General features: G+C 42.2%; 1 protein-coding gene across 2 annotated transcripts in view; it reads left to right on the plus strand.

The window, feature by feature from the left end:
- The first annotated feature begins 29 nt into the window (after positions 1–29).
- The window catches only part of LOC123984704 (neurabin-2-like), a 25,291-nt gene continuing 8,156 nt past the window's right edge, over positions 30–17,164 (plus strand). Inside the window, exons 1-8 of one of the 2 annotated variants that reach the window (XM_046071758.1) lie at positions 30–142; positions 6,390–6,794; positions 7,699–7,925; positions 8,011–8,346; positions 8,482–9,210; positions 15,093–15,225; positions 15,778–15,898; positions 16,642–16,882. In XM_046071758.1, the coding sequence (XP_045927714.1) occupies positions 6,476–6,794; positions 7,699–7,925; positions 8,011–8,346; positions 8,482–9,210; positions 15,093–15,225; positions 15,778–15,898; positions 16,642–16,882 (2,106 nt within the window). In that variant the 5' untranslated portion in view covers positions 30–142; positions 6,390–6,475. The remainder of the gene's footprint in view (positions 143–6,389; positions 6,795–7,698; positions 7,926–8,010; positions 8,347–8,481; positions 9,211–15,092; positions 15,226–15,777; positions 15,899–16,641; positions 16,883–17,164) is intronic. The other variant, XM_046071766.1, reaches the window with a different exon arrangement.

A 17,164-nucleotide genomic window follows, 5' to 3' on the forward strand; every position in this document is an offset into this window, starting at 1 on the left:
GGGGGGGAGAGGGAGGAGCGGAGGGGAGGCTGGCGCTCAGTCTGTTCGCTCGCAGGAGGAATCAGCAGCAGCAGGACAATGGACTGTCTCCGCCACGGATCCTAACGGGCACCGGGCTGTCTCCGACACACTGGAATATAAGGTATGGTGGACTTTAGCGACGCGGGGCGCAGATGGTCTCAGAGTTGGCAGGGTTGAAATCTGCTTAAAAATCTGCCTTTCGTCTGTGAAAGAGGAGAGGCTGCAGGAAGGAAGCGACGCAGCGTAGCAGACAGACACCCAGCAGGGCCTGTCGTCCGTCCGCCTCAGGGTCCAAAACCGGCCGGTGACACGCTAACGCGGGCACAACTATACCTGCTCACTGTTAGTGTTCGTATGTGTTGAACTTTACGTAATAAATCACATCAGAAAAAAAACACACATCCGGAATACCCGAGCTGTGATCTCCCTTCTCCAGAAAGAACGTCACGCCGAACTCCTTTACCAATCGTGTTATTTTAAGTTCCCGTGCTGACATGCTGAAGAAAACGCCTCTGAGGGTGTGAATTAAGATTGCCTTGGATTCCTCGATGTCTTCAGGCGAATTCGGCGTACGAGTGATTTACCAAACCCCCTTTAATTCACATTAAAAATCTAATCTTAAAGAGCGAGCACAGTGCTGTCGCCTTCCGCTAAACGTGTATTTGAAGGGAAGGGAAAGGAAAGAAGGCGATAACACGCAAACCACAAATAAGAGTTGGCCATGTAACGGTAGTAAACGTTACTCTGTGTGTATACACGCCGAATTAATGAGTGGCTCGTAGTGATTCGCAATTGCTGTTAAATCATACCTGGCTACGACACATTCAGCTCCTGAAGCAACGTCACAATAAAGACTATGTTTTTCCATTGAAGCTCTGAGCTAGCAGCATATGTCGGGTATGCCAACAAAGCTTCTCTCTAGCCAGCAGGAGCAGCAGCAGGAGCATGCAGTGTGTGTCTGCCAGAATGAACCTTTGCACTAGGCCAGGCCGGGGAGTCTCCTCCACAGATGCAGGGATTGTGGCGTGAATAGATGGAGTCATTGTAGTTGCCATAATGTGCCTTCTGTTGGACATTGTGTGCGTGACGCACGTAGACACGCATTGATACTGATATTGTACCGACGCGGAGAGACTTAAAGACTTAGTTATTACTCATGTCTGAACGGGCAGCATATTAACGTTACCATGTCACTGTAGAAGCATCTACATCAGTGGCTGCAGTGTTTGTCTCATAGACTGTGTTGACCATGTTGAATATGCACACACACACCACACAAAACACAAAGACATATGTGACTGGTTACACAGTCCTCAGTGTGACAGTGTATGGTGAGACAAGGTCAATTTCACCATACTAACAACCCACACACATCACACATGTCATTTGGGAAAACACAGGCCATGCTGTTTGTGTTGGAGCCTGTATTTAGTGAAAGGAGGGGCTGTTCTCCCATCAATTGATTATAAATCATTAGTCATTTATATGCTGAGGATTATTGATGCAGGCAGGCAGCGGTTTTGCTGTGATGTTTTTATTTTAGATTGTATTGACCTGACAGAGACTGTGTGTGTGTGTGTGTGTGTGTGTTTGTGTGTGTGTTCGTAGGAGGAGGAAGATAGCTCCGGGTAAATACAGTACTCTGGAATCTAGTTACAAAATAGAAAAAAAAGCCAGTATGGACAGAAGTGATTATAGAGAAGTGGAGGATCAGAGGAACTGAGACAAATCAATGACATTAATGTTCACAACTGGGGGATGAACCAACATCTGTTTTTGCAAAATGACAAATTGATTTAAAAATGAATTAGATTAGTTTATGTAAGACCCATGTTGTAATAAACATTAATTATCCTCTGACTCTGCACTGTTTAGGTTGTTTTTGGCCAGGTAAGAGTGAGATGCCACTGACCAAGTAAGATGTGTGAAAATGTCTGAAACATCTTCGGATGGGACAACCAAAGTGCATTCAGGAGTGAGACCAAATGACAGGAAGCAACCCCCAAACCACAAGGGATTAGGGGTAGCGGGAGACAGATGTTGGTCTTGGAAAGACGGGGGAATGTAAAATTAAATTGTACTGTATTAAGCTATTGTTTTTTTCTTAACTGGTAGCAACATCAACAAAGGAGAGATGAATAGTCATGCTGAGATGGAGTTATGGAGACTGGAGTCAGATTTTGGTTGTCTGTGTTGTGCATTTCAGGTTACTCAATGTCAGGAGTGTGTTTACCAGTTAGACCAGGAGCTACCAGATTCGTCTTAACAATAACAGGAAAACATCCAGGAGCTCTGTGTGTGTGCGCGCGTGTGTGTGTGTGTGTGTGTGTGTGTGTGTGTGTTTCTTGAGGCGTGTGTTAAGGTTATTTGCTTTACATTGGATTTGCTCACTTAAGTTCACATGATCAGTATGTGAGAATCTACTATTTGGCAAGACTGTCACAAGACAAACTGTGGTCGCTGTGTGTGTGTGTGTGTGTGTGTGTGTGTGTGTGTGTGTGTGTGAGCTTGTCCCACTGTGTCAGCTGTGCCATCTGGAGTCAGTGTGAGGCGAGGCAGGAACATACATTTCCTATATTCCCCATATGCCTGTCAGCAATGTTTACAACAGTATTTATTTTATTTTTTAGTTTATTGTCAAGTTTTTACCTCCCTAAAAAAGTTTCGTTCAGATGCTTGTCGCAGCATATCGTTGCGAGGTGTGTGCACTAGTAGCTACAGTACTGTGAGGGATGAATGGAGGTTCGTGTGCCAACAGAAACCGTACAGTAGTTTTTAGGAAGCTCTGACAGTTTGAAAGTGAATGTTTAAAATGGTGCTAAAATCTATCGGCAACTGTTTGATAATTGATATGGAATTCTTGTCATTTTTCAAGCAAAAATGTCAACCATTTCCTGGTTATAGAAATTATTTGCTTTGTCTTATATGACTTATCTTTTGGGTGATCCCCAGACTTTTTCTCTCCTGCCACCATGAGTTTGAGGTTTGAGTTTAAATTAATCCAATTATTTTTGACCATGATGTGCAGAATGCCTCAGCTGTACTTTGTGTTTAGAACTAATTAGCAAATCTTAGCATGCTAATTTCTTAAACTCAGATGATGAATTTGGTTATAGTAGCATGCTAAAAGCCTGTTAGCATGCTGACGTTAGCGTTTAGCTCAAAGCACTGGTGTGCTTAAGTACAGCCGAGAGCTGGCTGTAGCATGGCTGTAGACTATTTCTTGTTTACATTTTCTTCAAACAAATCATCAGTTAGTCGGGGTGGAGTATTTGACTAATGTCAAAGAAACATATTACAAGGCAACAATGTACATGAGCCAAGTACTTCAGATTGTGTTGTTTTGTGGTGGGGAGTGTTGAATCAAATGAAGTACATGTTGCATCATTGTGACAATGTAACTTAAAAGTCAGTATGAATCTTCACACCTCGGCTGTGAATTTTCACACAAATCCCACAGTCTGAGTCTGTTGGAAAAATTAGACGTGCCTCTGATCCACATTTGATTAAGTAATCGTCTGAGTAGCAAAACCCATTTCTTTTTAACCTTTAAATTGGTATGCAGCTAGATCTTTGTTTTTATTAGTATGGTAACCTCCTTGTTGATGAAGTTTGTGTTATATATCGCTGCTCGTGCTAGTTATTATGGTTATTCCACACAAATGAACTAGAATTTTAAGTTGCAATTGTTATTATTACCACTGCAGAGTTACCATCCCACTAGTGCTCCACTTGAAATTCTGTTTATTCATTTTCTTGGCCAATTTTAGATGAGAAGATTGATACCACTCTCATGTCTGTCTGCTGAATATGTAGCTAGCACGGAAACTGGAAATGAGATAACAGCTAGCTGATGCTGAAGCCCATTATATCTGGAGTCTTGTCACCACCATTAGACTGCCAGGCAACCAGCGAAGACTGCTACTATAGCAAAAAGAAATCCTGGCACAGATGCCTTCATAAAACCACGACATGCTTTTTTTTACAGATATAACTAAGACATATAATGTAAGTGTTAATACAAGAGCTAGAAGTGCTCGCAGGGATTTTTTACCTCTGGACAGAGCCAGTCTAGTTGCTTCAACTCATTTTAAGCTAAGCTTACTGGTTGGTGGTTGTAGCTTCATATTAACTGTATTGATCTTCTCACCTAACATTTGGAAAATGTGTTTGGTTTGATTTCTCAAGTTTTATAAGTGTAAGCTCAAATCACTGAAAGCCAGACAGCTAGCAAGGAATACAAAGTTCTTTGAGAGTTGTTACTGGAGACTGATTCAAGCACCAACATGCACCGAAAGAAGGAAGCTGAAAGAAGCTATAGTTGCTGCTATTTTTCTAATAATCACTTAATTACCAAATCATCATGATGAAATAAACATTTTATTGAGACGTCTAAATAACTTGGTGAGATTTATTTTGTTGCCACAAACTGTGGTCACATTTTCATATCACCCTGTTGAAATTTGCTCTCCATTTGATTGTTTATTTTTATTTTTTGAGATTTTTCTTTTTTAGGTTTATGATATTAAGTGAAACAAATTTAATAATTGTGTGTGTTACACAACTTTGGTCTCATTGCTGTTGTTTTTATTGTCGTAAGGTGCAGAACAGGAAATCAAAACCTGATGAAAACATCAGACATTATTGTAGCACAGATCAGACAGGACAAACTGCAAATGCAATCAGCCAGTAAATTAGATTGTTATCATCAGCAAACAGTTTGAAATCTGGGGACCACAGGGGCGTTCTGTATTCTCATGCTGACTTTGTCACAAAGTAAGTTTGGCATTTAGAGCAGCCGCATGAAGACACACATGACATGTGAGGTCACAGTGCATCATCATTTTAATTGGATTATTTTGATGGCTGCTGGAGCGCCATGTGGGTGTTATGAAATACACAGTAAAGCAGTTCTTGTGCTATTTGATGTCATGTTTGTCTATGGTTCATTTTCTGCTTATACTGGTGTTTTTTTCTCAAAGTTTTTCTCCCCTGTTTTCTGTTCTACTGCAGATTTATGCTAGGGCTGCAACTAACAGTTATGTTTATTACAGATTAATCTGACATGGATTCTCTGGTTTGATTAATCAATGTATCATAAAAAAAACATTTTTCAATAAAAAACTTAACCAGGGATTTGGTTTCCATAAGACTGAAGCAGCAGAGGTGGAGATAATCTGACTTTTAGTTCAGCAGCACTGGATTCTACATTCTGGATTCCTATAATGCAACTCAATGGACTCAATCGTTAGTGGTGTAATTCAGGCTTTCTGTTTGAAGTCTCAAGACACAAACTGCGGAGCCGTGTGGCATGTGGTTCCTCACCACTCTTTCCCTTCATTTTCTCTTAGCTCTCAACTCTCTAAAAGTAACAAAACGTTCCATTAAATGATCACTTAATAATATGTACTGTTCAAAAACACTGCAGTCATATCAAAGCTGAATGTTATTTTGAATGCAGATTAGGTTAATTAAATATTCACTGGTTGTAGCATCTTAAATATGGGGATTTGCTGCCTACTTGGAAATATCATTGTAATTTGAATATCTTTAGGTTTTGGGCTGTAAGTTGGGAAAAACAAGACATTGGAAGACATCACCCAGGCCTTTTGGAACTTGTAATAGACATTTTTCAACTTTTTTCCTGCTTTTCATAAACTGAATGATTAATCGTAATGAAAAACTATCGACAATTTATTGGTGAAAATAATTGTTTGTCGCAACCGTTCTCTTAATTGCCAACAGAATATATTTTGGACCATAATGAAAAAGTGAAATGTTTTCAAAAATAATAATATTATAATAATAATGATTAGTTGAATTGTCATTGTCAGTCACAATGTTAATTGATTAGCCTAAGTGTTTAATCAGAAAATAGGGTAAAATGGCAGTTTTTTTCCAGAATTTCCAAGGGCATGTGATGGCTCTGGTTTGTCGAACCAACAGTCCAAAATCCACAGTAATATCAAAAAGAGAAGAGCAAAAATAGAAACATTTGAGAAGCTTATACCCACATTTTTACCTGCTAAATGTCTGATAAAAACGGTTACCTAAATTGTTGTTTATTTAATTTTCTGTTGATCAACTAATCCATTCATTTACTAGTCCTTTCAGCCGCTGCTTTTTACACTTATAAAATATATATTTTGTTTTCAGGTTTACAAAAGCTAGATTGTACATGTTTATTTCTGTTTCATGTCAAGTAGAATACTACTGTTGGTTTGTTAGTTGCATGTCAGACTAAGGAAAGGGGGAAGACAATGGTTTGGGTTATGGTAACTCACTCTATTGTCATTGATTAAATGTCATAGAAAATGTTTTATCAGAAACATAAACCATCAATCTGTCTGTCCGTCTGTGTGATTCAGGAGGTGAATGTCAAACAGCTCCAGGATGCTGCTGCCCTTATCTCTGCTAACCTGCTGTTCACCAGGAGGCATCTGATTTACCAAACATGATGAAGACTGAGCCCCCATCGGCCACGGGGGGCAACGGGACCTCCGGTGGCAGCAGTGGGGGAAGCGGGAGCTCGAACCTACGGAGTCCATCGCCCCACCGCAACGCCTATGAGGCCGGGCTAGCTGCGCTCAAGAAGGCCACCGACCACCTCAATAATGCAGCCAACGGAGCCTCTGGCCCCCCCTCAAAGCCCGCTCCTCTGCCACGCCCAACTGGGAGGGGCCGGAAATATGGATCGAATGTTCACAGAATCAAGAACATGTTCATGCAGATGCAGTCTCCTGGAGATGAGGAGGATGGAGCCAAAATGATTGGTAATTCACTTCTGGTTACATTTTTGTCAAACCCTTTGGAATAAACTATGTGAGGAGAAAGAGATGATGATGATAAATATTATAATTGTATTGTTATAACGTTTTGTCACCCACTATATGATGATTCTTAAAATTCATTCGTTAAACCTTCCTAGCCATTCCTCAGTCCAGGCTTTTTAAAAACCAAAAACACAAGAGGAAAAATGTAAACAACGGGTTAAACAGTTTGTATCTGCTCTAATGTACGTTTGCCAGACACATGAGTAAGTCCTCATCCTCAAAGCCTTTTCTCATGTAATGATAAAACAGAACTTGTGTGAGCTAAGCATCCAAACAGGGTAATGCCAGAACGAAATAGTCTGATTTTATGTTTTTCCCTATCAAACTTACAATATTAGGACTAACTAGCTCTACACTGCAAAGATCAAAGCTGCTCCTTTATTTCTATATTATCTACGTGGATTATCAACGGGTGACAATGCTGACTTTTTGCCCGGGACACGAAGCTTTAGCCTCAGCGTTTTAGCACAATATTAGCTAGCTAGCTATAGCTGATCAAATCAGCCAATGTTTACTGACAAAAATAAAAGTTTACTGACAAAAGAATAACAAGTACTATTAGGTGTATTTTAAGTATAATAATGTGTAATGAATGGACAACATATAATAATAATACTGGCCAAGGAACAATTGCTACTCAGAAATCCAAAAGGGCAGGAAGCACAAACAGTCAGACAATGTTTCTAAATTTCAGCAATTAATTTAGTGAGTACAATGTTAGCATAACTGCTACAAACATGGTTAAAACCATGCCAAAAAGATCCAGGCTGTGTGAAACTAGAACTTCTACTGTAACAAACCTCTCTCTTTCCCTTTTTTGCTCTAAATCAATCTTCCCAATTAGCTTTCCTGTCATTGTCAGGTAAAGAGCAGGCAGTGAAACTGTCCCTGCCGAGGGCATCCAGCCTCAACGAGAACGTCGACCACAGCGCCCTGCTCAAACTTGGGGCCACAGTCTCAGAGAGGGTCAACCGCTTTGACTCTAAGCCAAGCGCGGAGGGTGGAGGCTCCTCTGTGGGCTTCTCTAAGCTCCAGGAGACCAGGAGGATTTTTGAACAGCGGACTCTACAGGTTAGAAAGCACTTTTCTTTTACTTACTTAGGTATTCTGATTCTGATCCAAGAGCATCCGACTGACTGATTATTGTCTCCCACAGGAGAAGCAAGCTGCCACCAACCGGATCTTGCTGAAGAAGGAGCGGGCGTCAGGCTTCCAGGACAGCCGTCTAGATGTTGTGGCTCGCTTTAACGGCTCCACCGAGGCTTTGGACCGGCTGGACGACCCCCCTGTTTCCGCTCCCACTCCCGCTACTATTCCCGCTGTCGCAGCTTCAGTGGGGCCCGGTGACGCCGTCAGCCCAACAGTGAGCCAGCTCAGTGCCGCGTTCGAGAAGGGCGAACTGCAAAACAATCTCTACCTCCCCCAGCGTCGGTCAGGACCTGCCCTAGCACCAAAGCCCAAACCCCCAGCCAGAGCGGAGCCTACCGGAAAGGTGAGAAGATTTTGCTTATTTATAAAAAAAAATGCAGGAAATCACAAACTGCAGTTGGAAGCTGATTTAAAGTAAAGTGCATAAACCAAAAAATGAAATGGTTAGATGATCCCTCTTTGTCTTCCTCTCTCTCAGGCGAAGATGTTACCTACAGATAAGGAGGACTGCAAGGAGGTGCCAGCTGGAGCTGTGAGCACCCAGGCAGCAGAGCTAGCAGAAGCGACAGATAGGAGCATAGAAGGAGTGATGGCCAGCGAGGAGAAGGAAGGGTTCGGACAGTCAGGAGACCAGCTCTCCAACTCATCCTACTCCTCATCGTCCTCAGTGGCTGTCACTTCTTCCTCTTCCTCTTCCTCTTCGGAGGTCAAACCGGAGTTGGAGGCCCAGGCCACAGCGACTGAAGCCAGGGGCTCAAGCACAGTGGCTGCCTCAGAGCGGGAGCCACAGGTGGATGAGCAGGACTGCTCCACCGGGGGGTCTGAGGCCGGAGCCAGGCTGGTGCAGGCCGAGGTTCATGCCTCGCTGGAAAATGGAGAAAAACAGCCTTCAAGTTCCTCCCCCTCCTCAGAGGACAAAGGAGCAGACTCTGAGAGGAGGAGGAGCAAGGAAGAGGAGGAGGAGGAGAACGACGAGGATGGCTCAAGGAAGGACGATTACTCAGAGGGGGATCTGGTAGATATCAGTGCGTACAGCGGGCTTGGGGAGGAGGACTCTGGGGGCAGCCAGCTAGACGATGAGGAGGATGAGGAAGATGAGGAGGTGTATCAGCCGGAGACCAGCTGCTCCGAGATCCCGGGCCTCCCTGAGGAAGAAGAGCCCCCGCCCTCCAATAGGAAAATTCGATTTAGCAGTGGGCCAATCAAGGTGAGGGACTGTTTGTCAGATGTAATTACTTTTACTTTTCAACACTCGGTCAGACCTTAATGTCTCCTCAGTAGAGCAATGATTTTAAAATGAAAATGATGCCCATCACACACATCAGTCCATGTCATATCAGCTATGTAGCCGCATCCTGGATCCAGTACTGTCGGTTTTATTTGAGCCAGTACTGAGAGCCCATAAGAGGAACTCCTTGAGGCACTCCATCTTTGACTTCAACACTCCACCAAGGTTGTTTCCAGTTCATTTAATCAAAACTAAAGGTGCTGTAGCCCCAGAAGCAAGGTGTCAGATGAAATCAAATATGCACTATGAAGCTAGTCTTAAGCTAGTGGAACGTGAAAGCATTTTAATTTTATTATATTTCATCTGGTTGATAGTGGCACTGGAGGAAAGGCCAAGGTGTCATCAAAAATATATGGATTCATCCTCTGGGGATGATGAATGCCCCAGCACATAGCCTGAAAATCTGACCATTAAAATACCTGATAATGGATCAAAGTGTTGGTTGTGGGGAAAAGTACTACACAAAGACCCCATTAATACGTGGCATTAACATGCAATGTGCATCTGGATATCCTGTCTGGATAAGGAAAAACGTGTGTCAGTGCCAGGTGTGTATGCATGCAGAGCACATTGTGATCAGAATGCGAACATATCGACCAGACCGCATCTGGTGGTGGTCTGGCACACAGTGTGATCGCAAATTTAATGTGTCTGATCGCTCTGTCCAGCTGAAACAACTGAATGTCACATCCTCCTCCAAAAAATGCTGACTGTAGAATATTTATAACCGTCTGAACCGTCTAAACTGACTAAAGAAGCAGATATATCAAGTCGAGACCAAAACAATAAAAAGTAGACACTGGAATTAATTTATCAGGGAGCCAGAAACATGACTCAGAATGAATGCTGATATTGCCCCATGTCTTCTGGATATGTAAATAATAGGTAACTGTTTGCCTTCGAACACTTCATAAGCTGATAGTAAGTTGTATTTACAGCTTGTTGCTGCCAAGATAAAAGAGAACAAAAGAAGCTGAATAGGTTTAGTGAAGGCCGTCATAAAGATGTGTGTGTGTGTATCTACTATTCTCTGGAAACTATAAGAGAAGAAATTTAGACAGTAAGGAAATTATTGAAAAGACTCACTGACTTCCTCCGTCTTTAACGTCACACACACACACAAGTTACTGGAGGGATTTTCTCCTTTTGGTTTCGCCACAGTCTTTCCTGCTGACTCTAGCTCAATCTGTCTGTTGAATGTAGATCTTGATTCAACAGAAGCACTTTCTATACCAGAGTGCTCGTTTCTCCCACAACCCCCACCCCCTCACTGCGGTTGAGCTGTGTGGATTGCGAACATGTCTCAGCGCGCTGTGATGAAGCGGCCACAACAGCAACATACTTCCTCAGCGAGGGAGATAATTGAGTTGCATACCGTTCAGTGTAACATTATGATATGCCATGAAAGAGAAGAGGTAAGAACCGGAAATAAGATAACCGCCTTGCTATTGAAACACAGGATGTCTATGCCGAATTTTATGTGTGACAAAGACTACATAATGGACGATGGCAGTGCTCACTTCGTTGCCACACTCACTCAGTTCTGTATCTACCGCTGTCTCTCCTCTTTGTGAACCATGTGCAACAGACAATAGGATGCATTACCTAATCTCAGTCAACAACAAGACTTTGAAAGACACCTGTCAGTTCTGGCTAGCTAACATGACACATGAAATTCCAGTGAGAAATGGAGGCTAGTATGTGATAAGCTAACCCAGACAAAATCAGTGTTAGTTCTTTCAGGTTAGCAATGTTGAGAGCCAAGCCGAATCGTACACTACTACATCGTACTAAATAACTTATGAGAACAAATTAAGAACAAAACAGTTAGTGTAGTGTTTCAGGCAAACATTCATATCCACCTTTTAGTAAATTATTTATACAACAGTAAAGATTTTTTTTAAACTCCAATCTGTTCACTAAAGGAAAGCTTCCTGTCTGCTTGCACCACCACCACCTCTTCCTACTCGTAAGCCTGTCAGTACGTCAGGGATATGAAGTAAACACACTTGGATTGAAGTGGCAATTCTTATTCTGGTATTTTCTCGGAGTACTGTATGTGACAACACCGATGACTTCTCAGTTCAGTCAAAACCAGAAGAATCAGACCCAGTCATCTCGTTGGAATAAAAACAGACTATAGTCGCTGTCACCCTGTACATCCTTGAAGATCCAGTAAGTATCCAGTATGACAGCATGTTGTGTGAATGAAACCCTGTGAGAGAATGTGGCATTGTGACTGTCCTGCCTTGTTGGGATTGGAGCCAGTAACTTAGCCAGTATCTTACATGTTCAGAGAGGTGTTCTGCTGCAGGGAACAAAGCCAGTCGAGCGTCTCACTGCCTGAACATGTTGGGTGTTTTTACTGGTTGGTAATTGTTGTTCTGACATCATCAGTTACTTCATCATGTGAAAGACCCATCAAGAGAGCTTAAACCCCCTTAGGTATTTACTTAGCAAGTCTCCAACCTTGATCTTCAAGCAGAAATGCCATGCGATTATGTCACTGTTCAGAAGCTTACTTCCAAGTTCTGGATGATGTGCTTTGGCACATAGTGAAGGGTAATATGATTAATCTCAGGCTGTAGAAAACTTGTTGTACTGCATCTTACTTTCACTGACACATATTGGATTTGTCTGTGCTGAGCTGTATGAAAGGCTTCCTCTGTAAGTCTGCAAAAAGCAGTTGGAATGTGGCTGGGTGTGTTTGTTTTCCTTGAAAATGCACGCGTGTACACACACACACACGCACGCAAAGATAGGGAAAGCCGATTGATAAGAAGCACAAAGTGTTGCAGTGTTTGGAAGAAAGGACACCTGGTGTGCGTACTGTAAGTAAAAAGTCATCCTTTTTACAGGGTTTAGGAATGCACCCAATCCTGACTGAAAACATTAACTCAGTGATTGTGGATCCATTGTAGCTGGAAGGTTTGGAGGGGTTGCCAAAGTGAAAGATGCCCAGCACAATTTACTAAATGCCATGTTGACCATCAAATAGTTTATTTTGCCCGACCTAAAGTTCTAAATCCAGAGTTGTTCAGTTTATTGTCACATACAGTTAAACAAATAGAAACTGGAGAAACTGGAACTAATGACATAAACAATTAATGAATAATTGAGTTATCGCTTTATTATATTATAAAATGTTAGCATGACAGACATCCTAATATTTCAGATTTTATGTAAAGCAATAGTTTCATATTTTGGGCTTGTTTTTCGAAAATGTAGAAGATCCATACCACTGTCATGTCTCCTCTGTAAATATGTAGATGGAGCCAGCAGCCGCTTTGCCTTGCTTAGCCTAAAGACTGGAAACAGCTAGCCCTTCTCTCGCCAAAGGTTAATAAAGTCCACCTACCAGCACCTCTAAAGCTCACTTATGAACACATCATGCTGTATCTGTGAAAATGCTGATTTTGCAATTTAACTGGGTTTTATCTGCCAGACGTTTTCTCTGTTTGCAGTCTTTATGCTAAGCTAAGGCTGCACACCTACCCTAGAGATGTGATAGTGGTATCGATCTTCTTATCCAACTTTCATCAAAAAAAACAATAAGCGTATTTTCTATTAAATGACAAACTATTGTGTTACTGTATTATTATTTATATGCAGTTCAGAACTACAGTAGCGTACCACGCTTAGCTCTTTTGCATTGTGTCAGTGTTCCCACTGTGCACTGATGTGTTTCATGCCAGTGAAGTCTGAGCCTCTCATAGCGTCCTCGCCCAATCTTGATCCAGTTACCTGCCTGACATCCAGCTGACTGGAGTGACTAAGGCTAATTCACCCCTCAGCCAATGTGGATTAGCAGTGAGTGATGAGATCCGTGTGTTAGCCTGCTTATGTTTTTAGTTTCAGAGTGTTTTATTACATGTAGCTTTTTGTTTTATTTTATTTATTATTTGTGTTATTTTTAAAGTAATTGTAGAGCAAGCTCAGTGTGGTCGCCATTGGTTGCTGTTGAATATAGCCATGTGGTGTGGATTAATCTGTCCTTTTAGATTTGAATTAAAGGACCTCATGTGGTGCTAAAATCTATTCAGTCATTAGTCGCAGAGCCTGTGTGCCCAGTTGTCCTGATTACATCCTAATGAACAACACTTTGACTCATGTCGCACATTGTTGTTGCTATTCCTGCTGTTCCTGTGAAAGACGTTACTGCTGCACAGATTTTAGTGTTGTGTTGGTCATTTCAGTAGGTGTGTTGCACGTTAAATGTTGTTGTTGTTGTTCCACCTGTTGACTTTTGTTTCTTTGTGTGTTGTTGTTGTGCTGGTATTTCTGTGGCACAGTAGAGATTGTGTGTTTGTGGTGTGTGCAGCGAGCCCTTTGAAGCTTCATGTACACACTCAGCTTTAAAGTTACTCAGCAGGAAGGAAATGTGACTACAGGAAACAGTTTAACAATCACGCCCTCTGACCCTGTTTGTGTGTGTGTGTGTGTGTGTGCGCCCCAGTCTTCTACATTCAGGGTAATGTAAATAATACTTTTAGCCAGCACCTCCTACACATTAACGCCCTTGGCTCTGTCTCTCTCTGTATGTTGTCTCACACACAGATTAGCATATCTGCCAGTCAGGGACAGAGAGACAGAGAGAGGGTCATTGCCAGTGCCAAACTCACAGCGGGCAAGCCTGTAGTTGCCACGGAAACGAAGCCACGTGATCACGGGGATGGTCATCGGGGAGACAGATGCTGCTGACCTTTCAGAGAGAGGGGAGGGGCATTATAGAGCGTGGAAGAGAGGATGGGGAAATATATGGAGAGGGGGGAAAGTGAGAGCGTATTCACACATATTCTGTCCCATGAAAAGGAAAGAAAAGTCTATATATGTTTCCGGTATTCTCCTACATAAGCTTCTTTTCTGCGGGTAGTGGAAGATGAGTCAGCTCTGGTGCAAGATTTTATTGTCCAAGTCTACTCTCTCTAAGCTGCTGTGGCTAGAATCAGATGGAGCTGGAGCCTTTTAGCCTCTGGTTGTGTTGCCACATTGACAGTGCTGCTTAATTACAGGCCACTCTTTGGCTAACAAGGGCATGTACAGTATGCTAATGATGTGCAATGAAGAACTATAATTTACATATTTAGCTGACAATTTAAGCAAAGCAACTGTTTTTTTGCTATATATGTCAGAGGTTGCGCGCCTCTGGAGCAACTAGGGGCTATGTGTCTTGCTCAGGGACACAATGATGAATGGGAGTTCACCATGTCATATCCACTGCACCATCACCACCCATCAGTTTATCTGGGGTATTGGTACAATCAAATATGAAATAAATTGCAATATACCCATTGTCATATACCCCCTTAATAATTCAAACGTGGCAACGTGTTTCTAATATGTTGTCCACCCCATATATAAATATGTCAGCAGGTAGTCGAGGAGAACTGCACAAAAAAACAATCTTGAAAGTTTGTTTGAAAACCTTTTATTAAAGTAGTTGTTAAATGCATGGATCTGGAAATACTTTGTCCATATGCAAGCTTTCAATTGACATCCTGTTTGATAATGATGGATTTGATACATTTTGATTAATTATATTTGTATTGTGTAATAGATGTTTATGTTTGGAACATCATAAAATCATCATGAACATGTTATGATGATGTTGATTGTGATGGCGGTCACTGTGGCACGAGGTTCATAGTAGTATCTTAAATTCAGAGGTTATCGAGTAACCAAAAGTACAGTTACAGTGTTTCTCAGGGTAACTTCTGATCACCCCTGTTTCGAGTAACTGTTTAGTGTGGCTGAGCCAGAGGAGGAGGCTTTCTGACCTTTGACCTTTGCTCTGTGTGTAGGTTTTCACCACCTACTCTAACGAAGACTACGATCGGCGTAATGATGACGTTGACCCCATGGCAGCCTCAGCCGAGTACGAGCTGGAGAAAAGAGTCGAGAAGCTGGACCTATTTCCTGTGGAGCTGGAGAAAGGTGCACACACACACACACTTTCAGTCATTGAGAGTCACTCTGTCAAGCCTCTTATGTAACTACACACTTGTGCGCGTGCACACAATAACTGACAGGGAGCTGTTAGCAGACGTTCACTGTCTGCTAGCAACTCCATTATCTCCTTATGGCATTAAACTTAGCGTGGATTAGCCTAATTAACGGCTAGTAATTCTAAAGGTAATGGATATGAACCAGCAACCATCCTTGATGGCTGCTCTCAGCATTGCTGTAGCAGTAATTCTGACTAGTGTTTCTTTTTTAAGCATAGAATAAGGATAAATATGTTAAATCCAAATATGTTTTTTGCTTTGACTGTTACCTCGTACTTCAGATCGGTTGATGTAACTTCATGGTAATACCAAAACATAAATACATAGCATGCCTGATGATAATGATAACAAAAGGAATGGATGGACGAGTATAATTAATGCCAGGAATCATATCTATAAAGAAGTCAGTGTTTTGATATTTACATTATGTCTATCTGTGTGTGTGTGTGTGTGTGTGTGTGTGTGTGTGTGTCTCTCTCAGACAGTGATGGTTTGGGTATCAGTATCATAGGTATGGGTGCAGGAGCTGATATGGGTCTGGAGAAACTGGGGATCTTTGTTAAGACGGTCACCGAGGGCGGAGCTGCGCAGCGAGACGGCAGGTACCATGTCCTCCTGCCTTTCACGTCTTTATTATGTGTCTCACGAATGGTTTTTATAGAGATTGCTCATGCTCTGTGATCTGTTTTTGGTCAACAAATCTCATGAAAAGACCAAAACCAACAACGCGTCAGTCAGACTCTCAGTACTTCCCCACTGTGTTTGGTGGCTTTCAGCCCCAAGCACATTTGTTCCTGCACAATTCCAGTTTTAACAAAGGCTCAGTAATTTCCTAAAACAGCAGGGCACTGTGGTTGTTACCAAACATTACTCAAACAGGAGGAAATAGTGCAGTTGTTGTGGACTATTTTCAGCTGTGGTTTAATTCACATTTCAATATTTGAGGTATTTTTTTTATTATACAGGACAGGATACCATGCTACACCATAGACTATGCTACTGTGCTACAAACACATGATAAATCTGGTTGAAGGCGGAGGTAGACAAGTTGCCATTACTGTGGTGGCAGCTCACATGTAAACCGGCGTATAGCACTGTAATTTATGAAAAGGTTTTCTCTTTTTAAGCACTTTTACCAAGAAAACTCTCCAGAAGATCCTGTAGAAACATTTAATGCTTTCACTCTCAGTGTAATATGTGTTTAGTTCCGCTGTACCACTGGCCACATCCAGGTCAGTTCCTAGTCAAAGTGAAAGGTTTATTTATTATGAAATTAACCGTGTCTGTTCGGTGCGCTCTGTTCATTTTCACACACATGGTACATTCTGCTTTTATGTGTGTGTAGGATCCAGGTAAATGATCTGATAGTGGAGGTCGATGGGACCAGCCTGGTCGGCGTCACTCAGAGCCTTGCTGCCTCTGTTCTGCGCAACACCACTGGCACCGTCAGGTTTGTGATTGGTCGGGAGAAGCCGGGGGAGCAGAGTGAAGTGGCTCAGCTGATCCAGCAGACCCTGGAACAGGAGAGATGGCAGCGAGAGATGATGGAGCAGAGATACAAACAGTACATGGAAGAAGATGAAGAGGTACATGCTTACACTAATATAAGAATGTTCCTTTGTGCATCCTTCACACTGCCGCAGCTTTGTCTTTCCGAACGTCACAAAATATGGAAACGTCTCCAAAACCATTCCCATTGGTAAAATGTGCTTGAATACAACAAGACCAAAACGATCTGATCACTCCACTACCTCCCCAATGTGCATTTATTAACTCAGAACATTTTCACCTAATGTTGCTTTTTCAGCTTATTAGCCTTCATTAGCTGCAGGAAATCAAAAGAGAGAGACAACAAGTGGAGATGAACA

This window comes from Micropterus dolomieu, linkage group LG02 (assembly GCF_021292245.1).
Source record: "Micropterus dolomieu isolate WLL.071019.BEF.003 ecotype Adirondacks linkage group LG02, ASM2129224v1, whole genome shotgun sequence".
Taxonomy (NCBI): domain Eukaryota; kingdom Metazoa; phylum Chordata; class Actinopteri; order Centrarchiformes; family Centrarchidae; genus Micropterus; species Micropterus dolomieu.